At 46.9% G+C, this 25,677-nt stretch overlaps 1 protein-coding gene across 1 annotated transcript in view; it reads right to left on the bottom strand.

Moving 5' to 3' along the window:
* LOC144821490 (uncharacterized) overlaps positions 1-25,677 on the bottom strand; it is a 537,248-nt gene that overhangs the window by 82,647 nt on the left and 428,924 nt on the right. Inside the window, exon 5 of the mRNA XM_078678609.1 lies at positions 4,008-4,071. Coding sequence (XP_078534735.1) covers positions 4,008-4,071 — 64 coding nt within the window. The remainder of the gene's footprint in view (positions 1-4,007; positions 4,072-25,677) is intronic.

The raw sequence follows: 25,677 nt of genomic DNA, 5'->3' as shown, positions 1-25,677 counted from the left end.
GGAGGATCAGCATTTACTGAAGGGCCGCTTTTAAACTCCGCAATAATCTGAAGCAATTAAGCTGTTGTTTTCTGGCTCTCAATTTACCGGACGTTGAGTTTTTATCAGTGCTGCTACTTAAAAAGCACATGATGTTCCGTCACCCGCCTCAAAACAAGCATTGCCGGCGCGGCCGCTAAAGTGGCGATAACGAGACACGCTCTGTGGTGGTGTGGCGGGAGGAGCGTTGAAGCGCCGCGAACGGTGCGCAGGGAATGGCATCAGGACAGGTCACACAGCCTCACCGGAAGTCAGGCAAGGTCGCCTGTGACGGGGGCTGGGCCACGTCCGGACCGGAAGAGGAGGCAGGCGGAGTAAAAGCGTCTCGCGGCCCGGGGCTCCTGTGAGCTGTGAAGAGCCCCGGGGCCGCCAGCAGGAGGTTGCGCAAAGGGTTGCGGGGCTCCCTTGACCAAGAGGGAGCCCCGGGAAAGGAGCTGGCAAGAGCCGCAGCGTGAACTTTACGGAGGGGGCACGAGGCACATGCCCGGTGCCTGCCCCTGCCGCGTGCTGAGAGCGGAGTCCCCCGAGATTGGCCCGATAAGTTGAAAAGGTCTGGGGGGGTCTCGGTGCACTAGTGTGTGTGTGTGTGTGTGCTCGTGTGTGTATGTATGTGTGCGACGGCAGGGGGGGGGCTCGGTGCACTCGTGTGTGTGTGCGCGCGCGTGTGTATGCGTGGGGGGGTTGTGTGTCTCTGTATGTGCGTGCGTGCGTGCATGGGCGCTCGTGTGTGTGTCTCTGTGTATGCGCATGCGTGTGTCGTGTTGGAGCTTCCCAGGAGACAGCAGCTGGCCACAGCGAGCGCGTTCGCGTGGCCCGCTCAAATCGCCTCCTTGGAGAGGAAATGCGCACGGCCAGGTGCTGTCTCCTGGGAAGCAGAGTCAGTAACAATAGATCTCTGGCGAGACAGCGCTTCGCGCTGTTCAACGCCACGAGACCTAAAAAGGGTAGGCTGGCCAAAAAGTTCTCAGTGGACCGAGCGGAGAGGTAAGTACGTCTTCTACTGGGGGTAACTTTTAATATCAGGACGTAAGCTCACAGCAGTGAGTTACGACTTTAGGCAACACGTTAGGGTGTAGATGGGGATGCTGATCTTAATTCAGCAATTCTTACGAAACGCCGGAAATCACAAGGATGCAGAGGGAAAAATTGTTCTCACGTTGATAACTGAAGCAGTTTGAAGGCTTGCTTAAAAGTAGTGGTAAACTACCAAAGTCAAGAGATATGTAATTTCCAGTTAGGTGTTATAACAGCAAAATGAAACTTGCACTTCCATAAATAGTGCAAGTGGCGACTAGGGCCAGCCGTGCAGGTAGATAGCAGTAGCAGTGAGGTTGAAAGCGGGGCGGCGGGGACCCTGGAAATGTAAGCTCAGTGTGGATCGAGTCGATAGAGGCTATTGCAGGGTCGTGTGGGGCCAGCCATACAGCTAGATAGCACTAACAGCGAGGTCGAAGGTAGGGCAGCAAGGACCCTGGAGTAGTGGGATCGGTGATGACCGAGTCGGTATACGCTATTGCAGGGTCGTGCGTGCATAGACGCTCGTTCCAGCGCGGGTGGTTGCCATGACGGAAACCCGTCATAGCAACCTCCTGCGCTGGAACGAGCATCACCGATCCCACTACTCCAGGGTCCCCGCCGCCCTACCTTCGACCTCGCTGTTAGTTCTATCTAGCTGTATGGCTGGCCCCACACAACCCTGCAATAGCCTCTATCGACAGTCAACTAATGAGGAGGTAGCAGCAGCAATCAGTGCTCTCAAGCCGGGTAAGGCTACGCCCTAACGGGTTACCGATCATATTGTACAAGCTTAAGCCTGACAGGTTGGCCTGTATCTCAGAACCATGTACGAGGACTCAAGTCAGCTGGGCTACCTCCCTTTAGACCAGCGTACTGCCACCATAGTCACCATCCACAAGGAGGGTAAGCCCAAGACTGAATGTGGCTCTTATAGGCCCATATATCTGCTAAATGCTGAGCCTAAAATCCTGGCTAAGCTTTTCGCCATCCGTCTCCTGCCAGTGATCGGGACCTTGGTTCACCCGGACCAGTCAGGCTTCATACCACACCGCAATACGGCGCTGAACTTGCGAAGAGTCCACAGGGTGTTAAGTAGGGCCTCAACGATACTGGAACCGGCAGTCATCATCTCCCTAAATGCCACTATGGTCTTCGATACCATTGAGTGGCCATACTTATGGGCGGTGTTGGAGAAATTGGGCTTTGGTCCAAAGTACATTCTGTGGGTGCAATTACTGTACTCCCTGCCTATGACCCAGGTAGTAGTTAACAACAAGAAGTCAGCTGCCTTTCTGTTGGGCAGAGGGACCCGGCAGGGCTGCTCCCTGTCCCTTCTGTTGTTTGCATTGGCCCTGGAGCCACTGGCGGCTTGAATCCGTCAAGACCTGATGGTGCAGGGCATACGCTGGTCCTTGGAATGGGAAGATCGGATTGCCCTGGCCAAATTATCACTGAACTGGTATGACGGGGCATAAGCCTCCTGGACATGCAATTGTACTACTGGGCATCACATCTGTCCATCATCAATCACTGCACCTATGCGCAGCCAGGCAACCCGGGATACAATATGGATAGGTGGCTCCCTTCCGGGGGGGACCTTCAGCAGAGCTCTCTACTCTAGACCCAGACGCTATCCCCTAACGGGTTTCACTAAACATGCGGTACACGTTTGGCACACGCTACCTCCCGTCTGGGTTGGCGACGGAAGCTAACGCTTGCAACACCACTATGGGATTGCGAGCAGCTGTGGAAAACTAAGGGGTTCGACAGATGGGATCTTATAGGTCTCTCTCGCGTAGGAGACCTGTGGGACAACACGGGCATTAAGCCCTTCGCAGCGCTGCAGCACCAGTATCACATGGCTGACTCGGAACACTTCCGCTACATACAGGTCCGTCATGCACTTCTTACACATCTTAAACCTGGGACCGTTCTGCCGGAGTCATCCCCCTTGGAGGATAGGGTACTAGATGGTCATCTCCCTTACAGCACCATCTCACTGATATACAAAAAGCTGGTCAATAATCGCTCTGACTCTCACAAGTCACCCAGAGAGAAATGGCTTGGGGATGGCATAGAAATGGACGAAGAGGAGTGGCAGGAGGCAGTCTCCGCTCCCAGACTCATGGCTATTCCGGCCCGCCTCCGCCCAGTCCAGAGCAAACTTCTTCACCATGTCTATGTCTCGGGGCCTCGGCTGGTACGAATGGGTAGGGCAGATGAAGGATATTCCAGGAGGGGTTGTGGCCAGCTGGGCACCTTTTTCCACATAGTCTGGGTGTGTACATGTATCCAATCCTTTTGGCGTGAGGTCCACGATATTATCAATACTGTCCTGTCAGTGCACCTACGAGTGGAAGCCCACAGGTGTCTCCTGAACATTTGGGAGCCGACTGATTTGAATGTTTGTCATACACAGTGGGTAACGTTGGGGTTAATGCTGGCCAAGAGGAATATAGTCCAGCGGTGGGGCGCGTTGGACCCGCCCACGGTTCAGGATTGGGAGAGGAACTTGGGTTGGGCTATGTTCCGAGAAAAGACTGTGTTGTAGCATGAGGGTGCCCTAAGAAATGGTCTCGGGTGTGGGGCCCCTGGAACTCCCACCGGGGTGAAATATGTCAGCCTCCCCTTGCCCCTGTGCTGGACGACCCCCCCCCCCCGACTCGTTCCACTGATGTGTTTTAAACATTTTTGTGAATTCTCTCGCTGTACCGATGATGCAGCCTGTGATACCCCCCTTTGATTTGTGATGCTTTGCTGATGTTTGTTTGTTATTTTTCAATAAAAAATGTTTCAAAAAAATAAAATAATGTGAGAAAAAGGGGAGAAAATCGCACAATTCAAAGAAAAAACTTGGTTTGAGTGATCATGCATGGACCCGGGGTAGTCTAGACTTCTGTGAATGAGCATCTACAAAGTACCAAAATGTGCAAAAGAGCTTGTTTTCTTACTTGCAAAATGATCCTTCTTGGCAGGGTAGGCAGGTCGTAGACTTTTGCTCAGAGGCATAATACCCTGTAAAAAAACAAAGACCAGCCTAATCAGTTAAACGCACACAGGGTTTGAAAAATCAAGAATACTCATTTTAACCGATTACTTTAAAAAAAATGTAAACAAACGTATTCTTCGATTTTCAGTCAACCTAGTTTAACTTATAACATAAATATCCAATTAAGAGTTTTTTCCTTCCAAAATGCTGTTAGTGGCAAGATGTGTACACTGATCTGAAAACTAAAAGTTGCACCCCCAAAGGGCCACTCTCTGTTTTAAGAATTAGACACTAAAACAGTGTTACCTCCAACTTTAAATGGCAACTGCTAAGAAGTTTACACACATAAAAATATGCCTGTGCTTCTCAACAAAGAAAAATTGTGCGCACCAACGCAATGCAGCACAAAAATTAGCAGTTCTTCTATGACAGGGGGGACACCAGTAACTTTTGCCATACTTACCGGGACGCAATCGGGCGATGCCGTGAGGGGAACGGCGGTTGCAGTCAGGACACCCGGACCACACTTCCCAGCAGCCCGTGGGGTAGCGCGCCCGTGACGCGCCAGGAGCGCCCGGAGGCGCTACAAAAACGCTGACCCCCACGAGGCCAGGGGGGACACCAGTAACTTTTGCCATACTTACCGGGACGCCATCGGGCGGTGCCGTGAGGGGAACGGCGGTTGCAGTCAGGACACCCGGACCACACTTCCCAGCAGCCTGTGGGGTAGCGCGCCCGTGACGCGCCAGGAGCGCCCGGAGGCGCTACAAAAACGCTGACCCCCACGAGGCCAGGGGGGACACCAGTAACTTTTGCCATACTTACCGGGACGCCATCGGGCGGTGCCGTGAGGGGAACGGCGGTTGCAGTCAGGACACCCGGACCACACTTCCCAGCAGCCTGTGGGGTAGCGCGCCCGTGACGCGCCAGGAGCGCCCGGAGGCGCTACAAAAACGCTGACCCCCACGAGGCCAGGGGGGACACCAGTAACTTTTGCCATACTTACCGGGACGCCATCGGGCGGTGCCGTGAGGGGAACGGCGGTTGCAGTCAGGACACCCGGACCACACTTCCCAGCAGCCTGTGGGGTAGCGCGCCCGTGACGCGCCAGGAGCGCCCGGAGGCGCTACAAAAACGCTGACCCCCACGAGGCCAGGGGGGACACCAGTAACTTTTGCCATACTCACCGGGACGCCATCGGGCGGTGCCGTGAGGGGAACGGCGGTTGCAGTCAGGACACCCGGACCACACTTCCCAGCAGCCTGTGGGGTAGCGCGCCCGTGACGCGCCAGGAGCGCCGGGAGGCGCTACAAAAACACTGACCCCCACGAGGCCAGGGGGGACACCAGTAACTTTTGCCATACTTACCGGGACGCCATCGGGCGGTGCCGTGAGGGGAACGGCGGTTGCAGTCAGGACACCCGGACCACACTTCCCAGCAGCCTGTGGGGTAGCGCGCCCGTGACGCGCCAGGAGCGCCCAGAGGCGCTACAAAAACGCTGACCCCCACGAGGCCAGGGGGGACACCAGTAACTTTTGCCATACTTACCGGGACGCCATCGGGCGGTGCCGTGAGGGGAACGGCGGTTGCAGTCAGGACACCCGGACCACACTTCCCAGCAGCCTGTGGGGTAGCACGCCCGTGACACGCCAGGAGCGCCCGGAGGCGCTACAAAAACGCTGACACCCCTCTCGCCACGCGAGTCGCGCGCGGGAGAAGCCCGGGACAAGGGCGGGCCCTCTGTGGCCCTCAGAGGCCGGAGGAGGACGGGACGGGTGTAGCCCTCGAACATCTCTACCTCAAGGTATTTGATATTCGATAACTCTGACTATAAGTCCGGATATTTTCACAGAGGACTAAGGATCATGGTCCAATTTGCATAAACTTTTTGGACTGGGAGTATCAACATATTGATTGATTACTAGTCATCTGTTGTGATTTGATTTAGAGATTGTGTGGCCATTTATTACTTGCCCCAGGCATTCGGGTATTCGTATAAACATATATTGAAGTGCCTAACAAGTCTCTAAGCGTGATAGGCTATCACCCACTGTTACAATGTCTCCTAGGGGGAGCCGCAGTAGAACAGCAGCTGCTGCGGGTAGCTCTAAAACCGGCCCTATTGATAACTTCATTACCAGGGCCAATGATGCTATAAACCAGGGTATATCTCTTCTTGAACGTAGGGTTTCACAAGATCTCGCCCATGCCAAACGTTCGTCCCTGGGACTTATCGCCTCTGCTACTACACCCGCCCAGGTCTTGCCTGCCAACATTAGACCCTTATTGCACACGAGTGCTGATATTCACACCATCCCTAATGAAGTAAATCTATCCGCCTCTATCCCCCTGATAGAGTCTGACACCGACACAGATATTAGTATGGATTTAGAGAAGACTCCGGATTTACATATGACCCCCACCCCCGAAATTATATCTGTAGAAAATATGAGGGAATCTAGGGGCAGACGTGAGGGCGCCATTCGAAAAATACAAAAACATTACACACTTAAGCCCCAACCCTCAAAGGTCAGTAAACAAATTCAAATTGGGAGCGATGTCAATTCTAAATCCAACACAAGTAGGGTTAAGGAGAATACTAAGGGTGTCGACGATGAAGAAAGAGAGGAGCAGGGTGGGTTAGAAGTAAGGGATGGTGAAATAATTGACAACACTGTTGCAGTAACCGACTTTATGTTGGCAAAATTGGGTGAACTTCTCAGCATCTATCTATCCCCTATTGAAAGTAGACTTACTAGGATAGAAAAGCAAATAGCTGAACTAATTATTCCTATCAAGAGCCTATCCACAACAAATACTGTGAATGACACAACGAAATCTACTTCCACTAAAATAGTGGGTCCCGCACTTAACACCCCTCAAGCACCAACAACAAATATAGTTATTACACCCAAACCCCCCCCAGTTCCCCCGAAGGGGATAAGTGTTAGTCAACCAACGGCTAATGGTATTAATGCAGCCCCAGCCACAAGGAAGGATCAGAATACCAAACATACTAGTGTGCCTATGGTGGGCCACCCCTCAAATCCCGTAAATGCTTCCATCTTGGTCCAACTAGCACGAAAAACAACTAGACAGGCTCCCTCCCGCATCAATCTTCCACCAGAATGCGGGGCCTATGTCTTTGTCCTAGTTAATGTCTCCAAACTAAGGAAGGACCAAGAGGAAACTCCTATATCCCTTAAAAACAAGACCTTACATTGGTTAATTGCAAATTGCAATTTTCCTATAGAAGGCGCAAGGGAGATTATAAATACCCAGAGAGTGGGTTGGATAGGCCCACTTAGAAAAAAGTTTGAGGGTGACTGTGTTACAATTAATTTTAGGAACCCACAATGGCCAGAGAAAACCTTAGCAAATGCCCCATTACCCTCAACACATGAATTTAACACCACACTCCTTCCACTTGGTTATTTTTACAGACACCTAATACCCCCAAAACAAGTTACGATGAACCACCCCATCACCACTCATCAAGATTTAAATTTTGGTGCGAGGATCAAATCTCCGCTCTTTTTACAAAATCAGGATCCTGGCCATATTAATGGCCATAATTAGCGGAACCAGATCCCAATGTCAGTACCCTTTTCCCATCCCCCGCATCATTTTCAACTCTCAAACATGAACCAATATAATTATAGAGATATGTCTTATCCTGCTCCTGACCTCCAACAGTTTCAGCCATTAACTGAAGTAAGGTCAATATTCAACATTCCCACACATAATCGATTTGAATATTTCTCCAACTTAGACTAACAGGATTGACTGACTATAATGCCTAACATGGATGTACCTAGCCAAGCCATAGTCAGTATACAAGAGGGACACCCAGCAACAGTTACGGACCATCAGGTTCTTAATGGCACACATGAAGTTATGGAATCGGTGCCCGCTAATTGTAATTTCCCTGTTGCCGCTAATACGACTCTTGAGGAAGCAGGGAGTGCTGGGGTAAGGCCAGGCAAATGTTGTAACATCCATGGATTATCAATTATAAGTTGGAATGTCGCAGGATTAGAATCTAAGCTACTGGATCCTGCATGGACTGAGATAATTAATGATGCGGATATTCTTATGTTTCAAGAAACATGGGCTGTTGGAAACTTGTATATTGAGGGCTATCATTGTTTCAGCCTAACCTCACCTAAACCGAGTTTTGGCCGAGCAATGGGTGGCCTATTCATTGGGATTAAGATTCTCGCAGGCGGTACAATCAGAAACCTGCAGAACGATGGTCCTGTTAATCCCAATATCCAGCTTCTTGAATATAAGCTGGAGTCAAAGACCACAATTTATTTAATCAATTTTTACAATAATGATTTTTATAATGTACCGAATAAGAACTTTATGGCATTATCCAAGGTTTTAAGTACATTGGAATGCTCTCTTTCAGTAGATAACAAATCAGGTATTTTATTAGGAGGCGATTTCAATGCAAAATTAGCAGTGAGTGCTGGATCTGAAAATCAGATCTTTTCTGACCCAGCGGAGCGTAGGGGCTCAGAACTGTCCAAATTACTCATTGAATTTGACCTAGCCGATGCCTTGAGAATAGGACATAACTCTGATTCCCTTTATGTTCCAACGTACATTGGAAGGGACAGCAGTTCCACTATTGATTTTGTATTTGCGTCACCATTGTTGACAGATTGTATAGTTAAAACCTCTGTGGTACAAACATCCTTCAGCGACCACAATCCATTGGTTGTAATTTTGGATCTTGCCCCAAGTCCGATTTTTGCGAATCTAAATGGTGCAAGGGACATTACCCCATCAATTGATGGCCTTCGTTTAAAATGGAGGGGAGTGGATTGTGGGGCTATTCCAGATAGCATACAAACACTACATCCACATCTGATTGATTCTTGTTTGTTCCCAAGCGATAATTACGACCAACTAATTGCTGATTTTGAAGCTTTGTGCTCAACCATTAAAACCCTTTTGTCAGTCCCATTACCTAAGGAAGGTAAAGAGCCAAGGTGGTTTGATTCATCTTGCTCTGTGGCTAATAGAGAATTAAGAAAGGCTCTCTCTACAAAACCTAGGTGCAAAGTTACCGTTCAATTAGCTAGGAAAAATTATAAAGCTAAAATACTTGAACGGAAATCTAATTTGCTTACTGAACAATGGGACTCTTTGGTAATTAGCGCAAACTTGGGTGGCAGCGGCCCGTTTTGGTCAGCTGTCAGAAAAACGAGGGAAATGGGAAAGAAGCTCACCCAAATCAGTTGTAATATAACAAGCTCAGCTTGGGAGACTCATTTTTCCAGAATTTATGCTGCCCCCCTAGAGGAGCATTCTCCTCTTATTTTTGGTCAATCAAATGGTTTACAAATTTTGGAACATGAAGTCAGATTAGCTATAAAAGAAAGCCTGGGTAATAAGGCGCCCGGACCTGATGGCCTGCCCATTGATATTATTAAATATGATGTTGACTTATGGACACCCATATTTCTTAATATCTTTAATAGTCTTCCAAAAACAGGCATGCCGACCACATGGGCAACCAGCATTATTGTTCCAATCTATAAAAAGGGAGACAGGTCTGACCCTGCAAATTATCGCCCTATCTCCCTTTTGGACAACACGTTAAAAGTGTTGGGTCGCATAATATACCACAGAGTACTTGAATGGGCAACTGATACTGACTTTTTAGACCCTTGTCAGATGGGGTTCCGCAGTGGGGTAGGCACAGTGGAGCAATGCCTAAATTTAAAACTGATAATTGACAAATATAGTGTTGCCCGCTCCTGCCCCACCTATCTCGCGTTCATGGATCTCTCATCTGCTTTCGATCTTGTGAATAGATCGAAGCTTTGGTCTATCCTTTCAATCAATGGTCTTGATATCACCCTTGTAAGTTTTCTAGCCTATCTCCATACCGACCTGAAAGCACGGGTACGTATCGGGATGGGTGGAGAGGTATCGGGAGCCATTGATATAGGTAGGGGGGTGAGACAGGGGTGCGTTCTAGCACCCCTGTTGTTCATTATTTATATTAATGGCTTATCCACCTGCCTGAAAAAAGTCACTACAGATGTTCCAATGATTCTAGGGAAACCACTTCCAGTGCTTCTATACGCAGATGATGCGGTGCTTATGGCCCGCACTCCTAATGCCCTTCGTCTGCTTGTAAATAGTTTTGTAAATTTTATGAGGGATTTGGACCTGAGTGTAAATTTAAAAAAATCCTTTATTATGTCCTGTGGCCCAGGCAAAAGGAAACAATACCATTCAGTTGGGTACAGACAAATTGGAATCTGTCCCCAAATTTCCTTATTTAGGGTTGGTTTTCGCTGCGAACGGCTCGTGGAGTGGGCATTTGGCCCACGCCACAAGCAAGTTCTCGAAAGCCAACAACTCTGTTTTGAGTCTCCCCGCCCAAAGAGAATAGGTGCCACTAGGGCTATTTTAAAGATTTTTAAATTACAGTGCTCACCTGTTGCCACGTATGGAGCAGAGGTGTGGGGATCAGGAAATAGCTTCTGCATTCAAAGGGAGGATAATCGCTTCTGCAGAAAAGTGTTGGGCGTACCAATCTCCTCACCCAATTTTATTTGTCACAATGAATTAAACCTTCCACACATAAGTGACTTCATTAGAGCAAGACCAGCACTGTTCTGGATCAGAATCTGGAGGAATGATGCTGCTGCTCTTACACAAGATATTATAAAAGACTGCTTAAGTTGTGTACACGGAATGAAGATTCCATGGATTCTGGAAGTTTCTAAATCACTTAATGAAGTCGACAGAGGCACTTTGTTCACTGATCCTATGACAATAGAATCAAAGGACAAAGGTGAGGTTAAACATGCACTATATGCACTTTATAATAGCGAAAGGCTACGAAGCGAATCACAAAAATCAAGTGTTCGAAAATATTTAGGAAACGGACTGTGTAGCCAAACACTGCCGCCCTACCTCTCCCTGCCTATGACTGGCTGGGAGCGATCACTACTGTTTCGTCTAAGGGCAGGCACTGTAAAATGTATGCTGTCTTTTCCATTGGGATATCGCCACAGTGCTGACTCTATTTTATGTCCATGTGATGGTGTGAGCTTACAGGATGATTTGCACTTTTTATTTTTCTGTAAATTTTATCTTAAATTCATCAAATGGTTTTTAACTCCGTATTTTAAGAAATTCAGACCACTGTCACTCAAAGATTCATATAGTATGTTAATTGCTCTGGACAGTGACAAATTAACTTTTCGTACCAGTTCTTTTTTAAGACTGGCTATACAAGCACGTAAATCGATGGAAAATCCCTGAACACAGTAATTAATTTTTGTCACAATGGAAACTTAGTATGATGATCTGATGTATATTGTATTGTCACTGTATGGAATTTAATGTCATATGTTATTTTATCATTTGTATGTATATATATTATTATTATTCTGTGTTGTTATTGTGATCAGTACTTTTATGAATTTTAAGAAATTCGAATAAAGGTCTTTTGAACTTGAACTATGACAGTATTAGACCCGTCTGAGGACAGTGATTTTGTGTGGGCTAGCAGGTGGAACTTGTGTTCTTTAATAACATTGTTCCCTCCTATAAATGCTTTTGATGCTAAGAGGGTATCAATTAAACGGACTTGAGGGTCAATGTGGGACATATTATTTCAAGATTCCAATGCTGGTTGGTTTGGCTCCATCTTTCGCTAGATGGCGAAGGGAATAGAGTAACCAATAAGATGTTTTATTCTTGGGTTGCCAAACGGGGGTACTAGTAAAAAACCAAAATAAAAAAAATACTATATGTTAGACTTGGCCATTTTGGCAGGTTCACCCCGAAACTTTTTGCATTTTCCTAGCCTGTTTCTGTAACCTGGTGTTGGTGATTTTAGGCCTCTGCGCACTTTTTACTGTGGTCCAGTGTAAAGTGCGTGCGCTCTCTCTGTATGTGTGGTGAGAGTGGCTTGCCCTCCCATAGGAATGCATGGGGATATGTGTGTCCATGGTAGTTCCTGATGTGTGGGGAGTGCAGGGGCGAGTCTGGTATGTGGGAACTCGACGGTGTGCACAGATTTAATGTGTCTAGTGTAGAAGTGCCACTTTTAGAAGTGGGCATTTCTGTGTGCAGTGTGATGTGAATTGACTATCAAGATGGGAAGGTTTTTGATCAGTTAGAACCGAGTGCACAGCCCGTATGAACGCACATTAGAGTAAAAAAATCTGAGTTATTTAGGTGCAAGACGGCGAGTGGAAAAACCTTGAACCACTCAGTTGAGTAGAAAACAAGGAGAACTACCCATGTATGAACAAAATAGGTTGCCTTTGCACTCGAGACAGTGTATATGGTGTTGAGTAACACAATAAAACAAGCATATATCAAAATGACAGAGTATCAGAACAAAAGAACTCTCAATGAGTATATCTTGGAGTCTTTAATGTGATGAACAGCCAGCCGACACGTGTTTCATCGCACTCGCGATTCCTCAGGGCTGAAATGAACAAAGGTATACAATGGAGCATGTTTTACACAAAGATGCTTACTACAAAAAGACCTGAATACATGGTCTTGCATGCACAGTCATTGCTGCTACCAGTGTACAGTAATGTATCTGTTATTTTTGAGTGCCACCCCAACACATCCGTGTCGTAAGTGTAAGATTATCACTATTATCCTTTACCTGTGCAGTTAAATAGTGATAGTGAAAACACACGTGGGTATCACAAAAATCTCTTTGCTCGGAGCCAGAGTTTAAGAAGTAGACGTGAACTATTAGTGAGCGATACAGTCATACTGCATGCTGTAGTGCATATGTGAATAGTCTCAAACTCTGAACCTCAGAATGTATTTGTCACATACCTAAATGGCTGTAATCCAGTCAGAAGGTCTATATATCAGTGTCAAAGAAAACATGATAACAGGAAAAACCTAATCACTATTGGTCAAAACATTCATAGTACAGGCAAGAAGAATACAGTAATGAGAAAGTAAGATAAATAGGTATGTAGACGCTCACCGCTCAGCTGGTGATACTTCCAACCCAGCTGGGCCCGTGACCCTCGATACTCCGGTCGAGTATCCAATATGAGAATAATTCTGCAATCAGAAGTAGTCTGAATTACTATACTAGCGTCTGCATATCATTATTTTCAGAATGCAGTCTAAATACACAATGAGTAGTACGGATAGTCTGTGACTGTGAGTACCCACTCACCGACTAGAAATCAAACAGAGAGACAGCGCAATCTGGTCTGCCACATAAATCGTGTAGATAAATATATTCAGCTTCAGGCACAAATATAAACTCCCCTTGCTCATAGAAATATCAAAAACTTTCGTTGGACACACGTACCAATTTAAAGTAACTCCTGGTACACTTACATTATTCAAGGTGTATCTTAGGGAATCCCCTTGTCGATGTCCGAATTCAATGGTATTCTAATTGTTTTGCCCACGGCGAGTAGTATAATACTCTAAAAAATATATTATGGGCAAAATCAATGTTGGTTCCGTTACAAACCTCATACTAGGAAAGTGCAAAAAATAAAATATAGTCTTACCCAATAGTCTGTGATAGGTTCAAATGCCGTGGTCTATGTCGAAATATTCAGCGTTCCCAGCTATAACGACATCAAAAAACGGAGGGAGTTAAGCCCCTGAAATAGTACTTTGTTTTTGTACAAATTGGGCTCGCGATTGAGGCCTCTGCCAACTAGTCACCGGGAGCTTACCTCTATCAAGCGGAGAAGCGGCACGGAGAACGTCCTGATCCGACGGTCGTGTTCCTGTTTGGACACGTGACCGCCGTTCTTACGTGCTTAAGTAACGTATCCGCCAAGCGTATCTACAGACTAGAGCGTCTACCGCGTCTACCAGGTCTCCATGTTGGGTTTGTCATGGAGAACCATGTGACGCTAGCCTGAAGGCAGCATTAAAACGCGGGGGAGTATAGTTTATTTATAATAATAAATGCGGTCGGCCCAGAGCGAAGTCCGGAATCAAGTTAATAACGGATTCCAGCAAGTAGTCATTACGCGTTTTTTCAGAAAATCTAAATAAGATTTTTGAACAAATAATATATTTCTGGTGAACTAGGGTAGTGACCCCCGTGCTGGAAAATCTATGGACTGACAGTGCCCATTGCATTCATACGTGGGTTTGTTCAATATACATATCATACTCGGTATCACAATATACAAATCATGTACAATGTATACAAACTATGGTATTAATATAGATAAGTCGGATCATGTACAATTTCATTTGTGAAACGAATTTCATGACCACAGGAGGTACAGGGGAGTCATTGTGACATAAAGGAAATGTACAAACATAATGTCAACATATGTCGCAACAATAGTCGCTATGTAAATACATGCATAGCAATCTCATAATTCTCTCCCACATATCAGTTACCTAGGAAATATTGCATTTCATGGTCATAATTGAGTCCCTGTTCCACCGATCTCAGACGCATAATCCAGATAGCCTCTGTGCGTCTCAATCGTAATTCCCGATTGCCTCCCCTGACATCAAGGGGGACTGTATCTATGCCAAAAAATTTGACTGTTTTATTGGTCCTGTCACTTTGGCAGGAGGCCACATGAAGAGCCACCGGATATTTGGGATCACCCGTTACTATTGCCCTTATATGTTCCATTATTCTTTCTTTTAATTGTCTAATAGTACTCCCTACGTACAGCTTTCCACACACACATTCTATCACATAAATCACAAATTTAGTGGTACAGTTGATGTTATATTTGACCGTGTAGACAAAGCCATCCGGACTCATAAATTCAGTAGTGCCATGTTTAGCCCATTTACAAATACTGCAAAAACCACATTTATAAAAACCCAGACTGTGTTGTGTCATCCAAGTTGTCGCAGTAGTGTCTCTAGGTACAGTGGGACTCAATTTATTCCTAAGAGTATTACCTCTCCTGAACGTAATTTGTGGTCTATCTGAAATACAGTTGTTAAGAGCTTTTTCTGACTTTAATAAACTCCAATGTTTGGTAAGACTCTTGCGTAAGGTATTGTGAAATGAATTAAAGTCAGTTACCATTCTAATCTGTTCCCCTCCAGTAACGGGGGACTTCTTGGACAATGTAAGGGTGTGCGTTCTCTTAACTTTCTTCACCCTTTTCTCTGCTCTTTCAATGGTCTGGTTCGAGTAACCTCTGTTGTGAAATCTATCCTTCATGCCAGTCAAACACCTCCTGAACTCTCCATCCTCACTACAGTTCCTTTTTGCCCTTAAGAACTCGCCATAAGGTATGGCGTTAATTTGGTGAGGCGGATGGGAGCTTGAGGCATGCAAGATTGCATTGCATGCGGTGGATTTCCTGAACAGTCTACTGTGAAGACAGTTAGATGCAACATAAAATTCAATATCCAAAAATTCGATATTCGTTTTACTCCAGTTCATTGTAAATTGGATTTCCCAGGAGTTTCTGTTGAGATATCCAAAGAAATCCTGTAAGAGCTCTTGTGTGCCTGACCAGATAAGGATACAGTCGTCAATATACCGACCCCAGAATACAATGGAGTCGATATATTGTGCACCCTTATCGCTCCAAATGAGATCAGATTCTAATGCACCCATGAACAAGTTGGCAAACGAGGGTGATATTTTAGAACCCATGGCTACTCCCTTCTTTTGACAGTACCAATTTTTGTCAAACATAAACACATTATTTTTCAGTATGAGTTCAATCATAGTTGATAGCATGACAGTGTGTTGCCAGAGCGTTGCAGGTCTATTGTGAAGAAATTTGTTCACTGTCTGTATGCCTAGATCTAGATTGATACTGGTATACAGTGAGACAACATCCAACGTGACAAGTAGAGATCCCTCTTGCCATTGGATGTCAGCTAAAGTACTTAGAATATGTTTGCTGTCCTGTATGTAAGAGGGTAGGTTTCTGACCAGGGGACCCAAGAAAAGGTCCACGTACTCCGCTAATCTTTCAGTGGGGCCCCCAATGCCAGAAACTATTGGTCTCCCGGGTGGAAATGGGAGTTGTTTGTGGACTTTAGGAAGTGTATATAGCCACGGGTAAGTTGGTCTAAACACCTTAAGGTAAAGAAATTCTTCCTCGTTCAGTAGCCCAGATTGTTTCCATTTAAGCAATAGTGAATTGATTTTCAGAGTTAAAGGACCTATGGGGTTATGTGTAAGATGTTCGTAGCAAGACTCATCCTGTAATTGTTGGGAGATTTCATAGTGATAGTCAACACGATCCATAATTACTACGTTGCCCCCTTTGTCTGCTTCCCTAATAGTTATGGTATTGTCCTTCATCAGTGTAGTCAGTTAGTGTTGTCACTAACTGATATGGAGGATTCTCCTCTTGACATGGACCAACTGTTGGAGGAATTAGACATAGAATCTGACTTTAGCATTGTCAGTGGCTTAAAGTCCAAATCCAAATGGATTCCCACACTACCGGGGGGCAATGCAATAGACATGTTCCACAAACGGGTAATAGAGGACTTGGATAAACTGAACAGTCATCGAAAGGACAGGATGTTCAAATACAAGGACAATCTAACCCATGGGGAAAGACATGCACTGACTACACTGATGAAGGACAATACCATAACTATTAGGGAAGCAGACAAAGGGGGCAACGTAGTAATTATGGATCGTGTTGACTATCACTATGAAATCTCCCAACAATTACAGGATGAGTCTTGCTACGAACATCTTACACATAACCCCATAGGTCCTTTAACTCTGAAAATCAATTCACTATTGCTTAAATGGAAACAATCTGGGCTACTGAACGAGGAAGAATTTCTTTACCTTAAGGTGTTTAGACCAACTTACCCGTGGCTATATACACTTCCTAAAGTCCACAAACAACTCCCATTTCCACCCGGGAGACCAATAGTTTCTGGCATTGGGGGCCCCACTGAAAGATTAGCGGAGTACGTGGACCTTTTCTTGGGTCCCCTGGTCAGAAACCTACCCTCTTACATACAGGACAGCAAACATATTCTAAGTACTTTAGCTGACATCCAATGGCAAGAGGGATCTCTACTTGTCACGTTGGATGTTGTCTCACTGTATACCAGTATCAATCTAGATCTAGGCATACAGACAGTGAACAAATTTCTTCACAATAGACCTGCAACGCTCTGGCAACACACTGTCATGCTATCAACTATGATTGAACTCATACTGAAAAATAATGTGTTTATGTTTGACAAAAATTGGTACTGTCAAAAGAAGGGAGTAGCCATGGGTTCTAAAATATCACCCTCGTTTGCCAACTTGTTCATGGGTGCATTAGAATCTGATCTCATTTGGAGCGATAAGGGTGCACAATATATCGACTCCATTGTATTCTGGGGTCGGTATATTGACGACTGTATCCTTATCTGGTCAGGCACACAAGAGCTCTTACAGGATTTCTTTGGATATCTCAACAGAAACTCCTGGGAAATCCAATTTACAATGAACTGGAGTAAAACGAATATCGAATTTTTGGATATTGAATTTTATGTTGCATCTAACTGTCTTCACAGTAGACTGTTCAGGAAATCCACCGCATGCAATGCAATCTTGCATGCCTCAAGCTCCGATCCGCCTCACCAAATTAACGCCATACCTTATGGCGAGTTCTTAAGGGCAAAAAGGAACTGTAGTGAGGATGGAGAGTTCAGGAGGTGTTTGACTGGCATGAAGGATAGATTTCACAACAGAGGTTACTCGAACCAGACCATTGAAAGAGCAGAGAAAAGGGTGAAGAAAGTTAAGAGAACGCACACCCTTACATTGTCCAAGAAGTCCCCCGTTACTGGAGGGGAACAGATTAGAATGGTAACTGACTTTAATTCATTTCACAATACCTTACGCAAGAGTCTTACCAAACATTGGAGTTTATTAAAGTCAGAAAAAGCTCTTAACAACTGTATTTCAGATAGACCACAAATTACGTTCAGGAGAGGTAATACTCTTAGGAATAAATTGAGTCCCACTGTACCTAGAGACACTACTGCGACAACTTGGATGACACAACACAGTCTGGGTTTTTATAAATGTGGTTTTTGCAGTATTTGTAAATGGGCTAAACATGGCACTACTGAATTTATGAGTCCGGATGGCTTTGTCTACACGGTCAAATATAACATCAACTGTACCACTAAATTTGTGATTTATGTGATAGAATGTGTGTGTGGAAAGCTGTACGTAGGGAGTACTATTAGACAATTAAAAGAAAGAATAATGGAACATATAAGGGCAATAGTAACGGGTGATCCCAAATATCCGGTGGCTCTTCATGTGGCCTCCTGCCAAAGTGACAGGACCAATAAAACAGTCAAATTTTTTGGCATAGATACAGTCCCCCTTGATGTCAGGGGAGGCAATCGGGAATTACGATTGAGACGCACAGAGGCTATCTGGATTATGCGTCTGAGATCGGTGGAACAGGGACTCAATTATGACCATGAAATGCAATATTTCCTAGGTAACTGATATGTGGGAGAGAATTATGAGATTGCTATGCATGTATTTACATAGCGACTATTGTTGCGACATATGTTGACATTATGTTTGTACATTTCCTTTATGTCACAATGACTCCCCTGTACCTCCTGTGGTCATGAAATTCGTTTCACAAATGAAATTGTACATGATCCGACTTATCTATATTAATACCATAGTTTGTATACATTGTACATGATTTGTATATTGTGATACCGAGTATGATATGTATATTGAACAAACCCACGTATGAATGCAATGGGCACTGTCAGTCCATAGATTTTCCAGCACGGGGGTCACTACCCTAGTTCACCAGAAATATATTATTTGTTCAAAAATCTTATTTAGATTTTCTGAAAAAACGCGTAATGACTACTTGCTGGAATCCGTTATTAACTTGATTCCGGACTTCGCTCTGGGCCGACCGCATTTATTATTATAAATAAACTATACTCCCCCGCGTTTTAATGCTGCCTTCAGGCTAGCGTCACATGGTTCTCCATGACAAACCCAACATGGAGACCTGGTAGACGCGGTAGACGCTCTAGTCTGTAGATACGCTTGGCGGATACGTTACTTAAGCACGTAAGAACGGCGGTCACGTGTCCAAACAGGAACACGACCGTCGGATCAGGACGTTCTCCGTGCCGCTTCTCCGCTTGATAGAGGTAAGCTCCCGGTGACTAGTTGGCAGAGGCCTCAATCGCGAGCCCAATTTGTACAAAAACAAAGTACTATTTCAGGGGCTTAACTCCCTCCGTTTTTTGATGTCGTTATAGCTGGGAACGCTGAATATTTCGACATAGACCACGGCATTTGAACCTATCACAGACTATTGGGTAAGACTATATTTTATTTTTTGCACTTTCCTAGTATGAGGTTTGTAACGGAACCAACATTGATTTTGCCCATAATATATTTTTTAGAGTATTATACTACTCGCCGTGGGCAAAACAATTAGAATACCATTGAATTCGGACATCGACAAGGGGATTCCCTAAGATACACCTTGAATAATGTAAGTGTACCAGGAGTTACTTTAAATTGGTACGTGTGTCCAACGAAAGTTTTTGATATTTCTATGAGCAAGGGGAGTTTATATTTGTGCCTGAAGCTGAATATATTTATCTACACGATTTATGTGGCAGACCAGATTGCGCTGTCTCTCTGTTTGATTTCTAGTCGGTGAGTGGGTACTCACAGTCACAGACTATCCGTACTACTCATTGTGTATTTAGACTGCATTCTGAAAATAATGATATGCAGACGCTAGTATAGTAATTCAGACTACTTCTGATTGCAGAATTATTCTCATATTGGATACTCGACCGGAGTATCGAGGGTCACGGGCCCAGCTGGGTTGGAAGTATCACCAGCTGAGCGGTGAGCGTCTACATACCTATTTATCTTACTTTCTCATTACTGTATTCTTCTTGCCTGTACTATGAATGTTTTGACCAATAGTGATTAGGTTTTTCCTGTTATCATGTTTTCTTTGACACTGATATATAGACCTTCTGACTGGATTACAGCCATTTAGGTATGTGACAAATACATTCTGAGGTTCAGAGTTTGAGACTATTCACATATGCACTACAGCATGCAGTATGACTGTATCGCTCACTAATAGTTCACGTCTACTTCTTAAACTCTGGCTCCGAGCAAAGAGATTTTTGTGATACCCACGTGTGTTTTCACTATCACTATTTAACTGCACAGGTAAAGGATAATAGTGATAATCTTACACTTACGACACGGATGTGTTGGGGTGGCACTCAAAAATAACAGATACATTACTGTACACTGGTAGCAGCAATGACTGTGCATGCAAGACCATGTATTCAGGTCTTTTTGTAGTAAGCATCTTTGTGTAAAACATGCTCCATTGTATACCTTTGTTCATTTCAGCCCTGAGGAATCGCGAGTGCGATGAAACACGTGTCGGCTGGCTGTTCATCACATTAAAGACTCCAAGATATACTCATTGAGAGTTCTTTTGTTCTGATACTCTGTCATTTTGATATATGCTTGTTTTATTGTGTTACTCAACACCATATACACTGTCTCGAGTGCAAAGGCAACCTATTTTGATGTGAATTGACTGTCTGGCTTGTGAGTGACAGGGGCTAGCTGGTGTGCTTGGCTCCAAGAGCCAGGATGGGTCTGCCCGGTGGTGAATGGAGAGATCTGCAGGTTGATGGAAGGGAGGTGTTGCACCTGGGACCTGAATAGGGCTGTGCCTTCCCTCCACAATGCTGGCTCCACCCCCTCTGGTGCGTCTGATGTCCCTAGCCTGGCCAGCGAAAGGGAGAGTGGGGCTGAGCATAAAGTGCTTAGGAGTTCCCCTGAACCAGTTGTAGCTGGTTCTCCCATTGCCTGCACCCTGTTAAACAAAGGGATTAGGTGTATAAAAGAGGGGCTGTGACCCCATGATTTTGTTCTTGTGTTCAACTTAAATCTACCACGGGCGTGCTGCTGCTGGGGTCCAGGGGAAGGCTTCCCTCCCTGGGCCCTGCCCAGCCCCAGGACTCCTGGAGGACCTTTCTTTGCTGGGAGCTGTCTTGCTCCATCCTCAATGCTCCAGGACCGTCTTGGACCCTTTTGCTTTCCTGGATGCCTGATGGACTTCTGGGACCTTTTTGTTTTTACCAAGGCTTGTTCTAGCCTAAACACCTGGGAGCGCTGTATTTTAAAGGCCTCAGGGAAGGAGGAATGCGTGGGCTTGGCAGCGTGGGTCTGCCTGATGAAGAAAGGGAATCCCCGGCGAGGGATTCCCCTGTAATGCTGCTGAGAGCGGGTGCCCACCCCGCATTGTGGTGCCTCAGCTGGCAGGAGCCTTGCCTGCTTTAGTCTTCTTCCTGTGCGGCCTAGCGGGAGCCTACCCCGCTTATTGCGATATTTGAAATACGGGTGCCACCCCGTTTATGCCGCTGTAGTCACCGCCGTGGCCCGTACTGGACCGGGCAGAGACTGGTGAGCCCCAATGGAGTCAAGAGGGTTCTCCCAGGCCCGCCGTCTGCAGCATTGCCGAAGGGAGAAGACCGGCGAGAGAGGAGCAGCACCGTGACCCACGAGAGAGCCGGTAAGTTTAGACGGCTGTAGGGGGAGATGAAGTCAGAGCGGCCCGTGTGCTCATTGGGCCGCTCCAACGTGGCGAGAATTGTTTCCGGGGGCTCCAGCGCATAGGGGCATACCTATTTCCAGAGCCCCCGGAGGCTCCAGTGTGGGGCATGTTTTCTTTGAGCCTGCGGGCTCCAACGTCGGGCCATACCGGTTTACCTCTGCCCAGAGGGGCCCACGCTCATTACTTGAGGAGCCAGGGTGCTCCATGGGACCTGTTCATTTTCAGAGCTCCGTGGCTCCATCGACGCACCAGTTGTTTGCAGAGCCATATGGCCTTCAGGGGTACACCAGTAGTTACTGAGCCCCGTGTGGCTCCACCGTTTTGCCGGTGATGTGAGAGCCCCAGACGTGGCACAGAGGTGCCAGGCCTTCCCCAGCTGCGCAGCACTTAGTGCCAGCTGCAGCGTTTAGGCCCATGTTGTGGTTCTCAGCTGCCAAGCAAGTAGTGGGCAGCTGCAACGTTTAGGTTTTGCGCAGATGGCGTACCCCTGACTAGTGCTGCCTAGGCAGCGCGCCCTGACACTCTGGACACAGGGCAGTCCCCTTCTTGGATGGCCAGTTGGCCAGGGGGGCTGGTAGAGGTATAGGGCGCAAGGCCCTAATGTGATTGATATGCTCATGCAATGTGGTGCTAGGAAATGTAATGCATTTACTATGTTCTACGCACCCTGTTTGATACCTCTAAACTGTGGTTTATGATTATGAGGTTATTTTGCATTCCAAGTTGTTATGCTAGTGAGGTTATGTTTCAATGTGTGAGTTACGACCCTAATGTGAGTTATACTTAGGAGGTACGGTCTAATGTGTTTAGACTAGTGAGAGATTGCATCATGTGTTTATGCTGGTGAGGTTGGCGCAGTATGTAATTTGCGCCTGATGTGACTGTGCATAATGTAGGCTATGTTACAGGTTGAGGTGGAGTACAGTGATTACCAGTGGTTACTGGTTGTATGTTGATTATCTATTTCACTTGTACCTATTTCTGCTAAGTTCTGATCCTGACAGTGGCCCATGTGGCCCTGTCATGTGTAAATAATCCCTTGTGAATATTGCCCGTGCCAGTTGGCACAGTGTATGTTATGTGTTTACTATTCTAATGTGTTATGAGAATACAAAGGCTATTTTTATATAACCTTGTGTGGAGTTTCTTTTGTAGTGTGCCTGGGATGTTGTTGCTGTGTGCATGCGCAAATGCTTTACACATTGCCTCCGGTATAAGCCTGACTGCTCGTGCCAAGCTACCAAGGGGGTGAGCAGGGGTTATCTTTGGCGTGAAACTCCCTTGCCCTGACTACAATGGTGGTTTCTGCCTGGCTTTGGCGCAAGCCTTAGCCAACCAGAAATCCCATTTCTAACATTGGTGATCAGCAGTTAGGATGTTTGCGCAGTACCACAGCGACAACTGGCTACATTACCAAACTCAGCATTTTAGATGGTCACATGTTGGGGATTATTGTTTATGATAATGTTTTCTTCTCAAAAGTGTTATTTTTAAATGGTGTTCCTGCGTTTTTGTGTTTAGTGGCAGAAGAGAGAAAATGACAGGGCAGGACGCCAGTAGGTCGGTAGGTTCCCATAGATAGGGAGTCCCTTGCTGGGTCCAGTGCCCAATCCCTGTTCTTGTCCCCAGAGGTGTGGGTAGATAGGGGAGAGGGTGTGTGGAGGAGAAATGGCTAGCTCGGAAGGGTGGTTATCCCCTGAGTGTAGTGTGTGTGTGTCTGGATTCCCCAGTATGGTGGGAGCCAGTGGTGGTAGCAAAAATGTGTCCAGTGTGTGAAGTCCCATTCACAGTTCCCAGGTGCCTGGTGCTCAGTAAGAGGAGTACAGGTTGAGAGTCAGGGGCAGTGAGGAACTGTCTCACCAGTCTGGAGGGGGAGTGTGTGGATGAGTGGTGTGTTGCACTGGAGGAGTTGGTGTGAGTTATTTTGGTAATAAAAGGGGCTTGCCCGGGAGGTGTACCTCTGGTGTGCTGGAGGTCCTGCAAAGGCACTGGACGAGCGAATTAGAGTTCTTTGTCTGATAAGAAGCTTGCACAGAAGGTGGACCTCTGGCGGTGTGTGCTGGTGGTCTTGCAGAGGCATTGGGGAGTGATTCCAACAGGAGTGACTTGTGTATCTTCTGGTCCTGTGTGGGGGAAGAGGTTCATGTGTAGCCCAGCTAGGTCCCAGTAGAATGGGAAGGGTTGTAGGGGCCCACGTCCTGTCTCTGAGGAAAAGGAGTGGGAGGGACTGCGTGTCTCCATGTGCCCGAAACCCTGTCTCAGGAGTGTTCCCTAAGGGAGCACCAGGTCGGGGGCCTATGCTGTACTGGCAGGTCATTTGAGGAGGATCTTCCTGTGTCTAGAGGACGGGGAGTGTCTGTAACCAGAACTCCAGCGTTCCTGATGTTGGGTAGTACCGCTCCTAAGTGGAGGGCGCAGAAGTCCTGGTTGAGGGGTGAGAGGGGGATAACCAACCCCAGTGGAAAAGCCAGTGGGTCAGGGGCCAGCCAGAAGAGCTGAGCCACCCGTGAGTAACCATGGTGACACCACTTCTGTTCTGAGACAGGCAGACTGTCGCACGACACATTAGCGATGGGTCACCCTCAAGGGGGGGCATGCGTGCTCCCCGTGAAGTCCTGGTTCGCTGGGCATTTGACCGCTCAGAGTGCGGGACCAATTGTGGGGCCTCTAGAGGTCGTTTCCTGAGGAGGGGAAAGCCAGGTTTGCGTTGTAGCCTGACCTGGAAGGCAGGACATCTGTAATCAGTGTCCTAGCTGGTTTGCCTTCTAGGGGTGCCCCTGTGAACACAGGAAGGCCCATCTGAAAGGAGAGGGAACCTGTGTTTCCCAGAAGGGGTGGTGCAGGCCTCGCCGGGATCTTTAGGGTCCCTGGCTGACTATGGTAGTACTACCCTGAGAGCAGGTGTGGCCCATCTTAAAGGAGAGGGACCCTGCTCTACTGTGGGAGGGTGCAGAACTCTGGAAGGGGGTGCAGAGGGAGGGAGTCCTCGCCTCTGACCCCGGTGCATCCGATGATTGTAGATCCCAGGTGGTAGACCAATGATAGAGAGGTCCTGAACTGGTGGGAGAGTTGTGTTCTGGAGGGTGCTTCCCTGGGAGGGTGCGTTACCCCAGAAGCAGAGGTAGGGTGGGGCATTCTTGCCCGTGACCTCTGGTCAGCCTGATGGTGCGGACCCTAGGTTGAAGGATCAGTGGTAGGTGTAGCTACACAGAGAGAGAGTGGAGAATGGCTATTGTGTGCCAGGGGTTACTGCCCCCCACTCTGTGGATTGGGCAGGACCTGTGACATCTGGATGGCCTAGGGCCTGGTCCTGGCCTTGGACAACTAGAGAGTACCAGTGGGGTATCCTAGTTGGGCTGGAAAGTTCTTGTTTAGAGGAAACCATGTGGGTTCAGAGTGGCGTAGAACCGGAGGGTGTCCCTGCCATGCGGGCCCGCGTCTGTGTTCTATCGCCCAAAGCAGGGAAGCCCATCAAGGGAGTGATTGGTCTGCCCTGCGTTTTGGCTGGAACGGGTTTGTGTTGGACTTGGCCCTTTTGGCAGGTTCACCCGGAAACTTTTTGCATTTTCCTAGCCTGTTTCTGTAACCTAGTGTTGGTGATTTTAGGCCTCTGCGCACTTTTTCACTATGGTCCAGTGTAAAATGCGTGCGCTCTCTGTGTATGTGTGGTGAGAGTGGCCTGCCCTCCCATAGGAATGCTTGGGGATATATGTGTCCATGGTAGTTCCTGATGTGTGGGGAGTGCAGGGGCGAGTTTGGTATGTGCAAACTCATGAGATTAAATGCTGCGCGACGGTGTGCACAGATTTAATGTGTCTAGTGTAGAAGTGCCACTTTTAGAAGTGGGCATTTCTGTGTGCAGTGTGATGTGAATTGACTGTCTGGCTTGTGAGTGACAGGGGCTGGCTGGTGTGCTTGGCTCCAGGAGCCAGGATGGGTCTGCCCGGTGGTGAATGGAGAGATCTGCAGGTTGATGGAAGGGAGGTGCTGCACCTGGGACCTGAATAGGGCTGTGCCTTCCCTCCACAATG

Source organism: Lissotriton helveticus, chromosome 2_2 (assembly GCF_964261635.1).
Source record: "Lissotriton helveticus chromosome 2_2, aLisHel1.1, whole genome shotgun sequence".
In the NCBI taxonomy this organism is placed as follows: domain Eukaryota; kingdom Metazoa; phylum Chordata; class Amphibia; order Caudata; family Salamandridae; genus Lissotriton; species Lissotriton helveticus.
The sequence above is the reverse complement of the archived record's forward strand: the minus strand, read 5'-3'. Positions and strand labels throughout refer to the sequence as shown.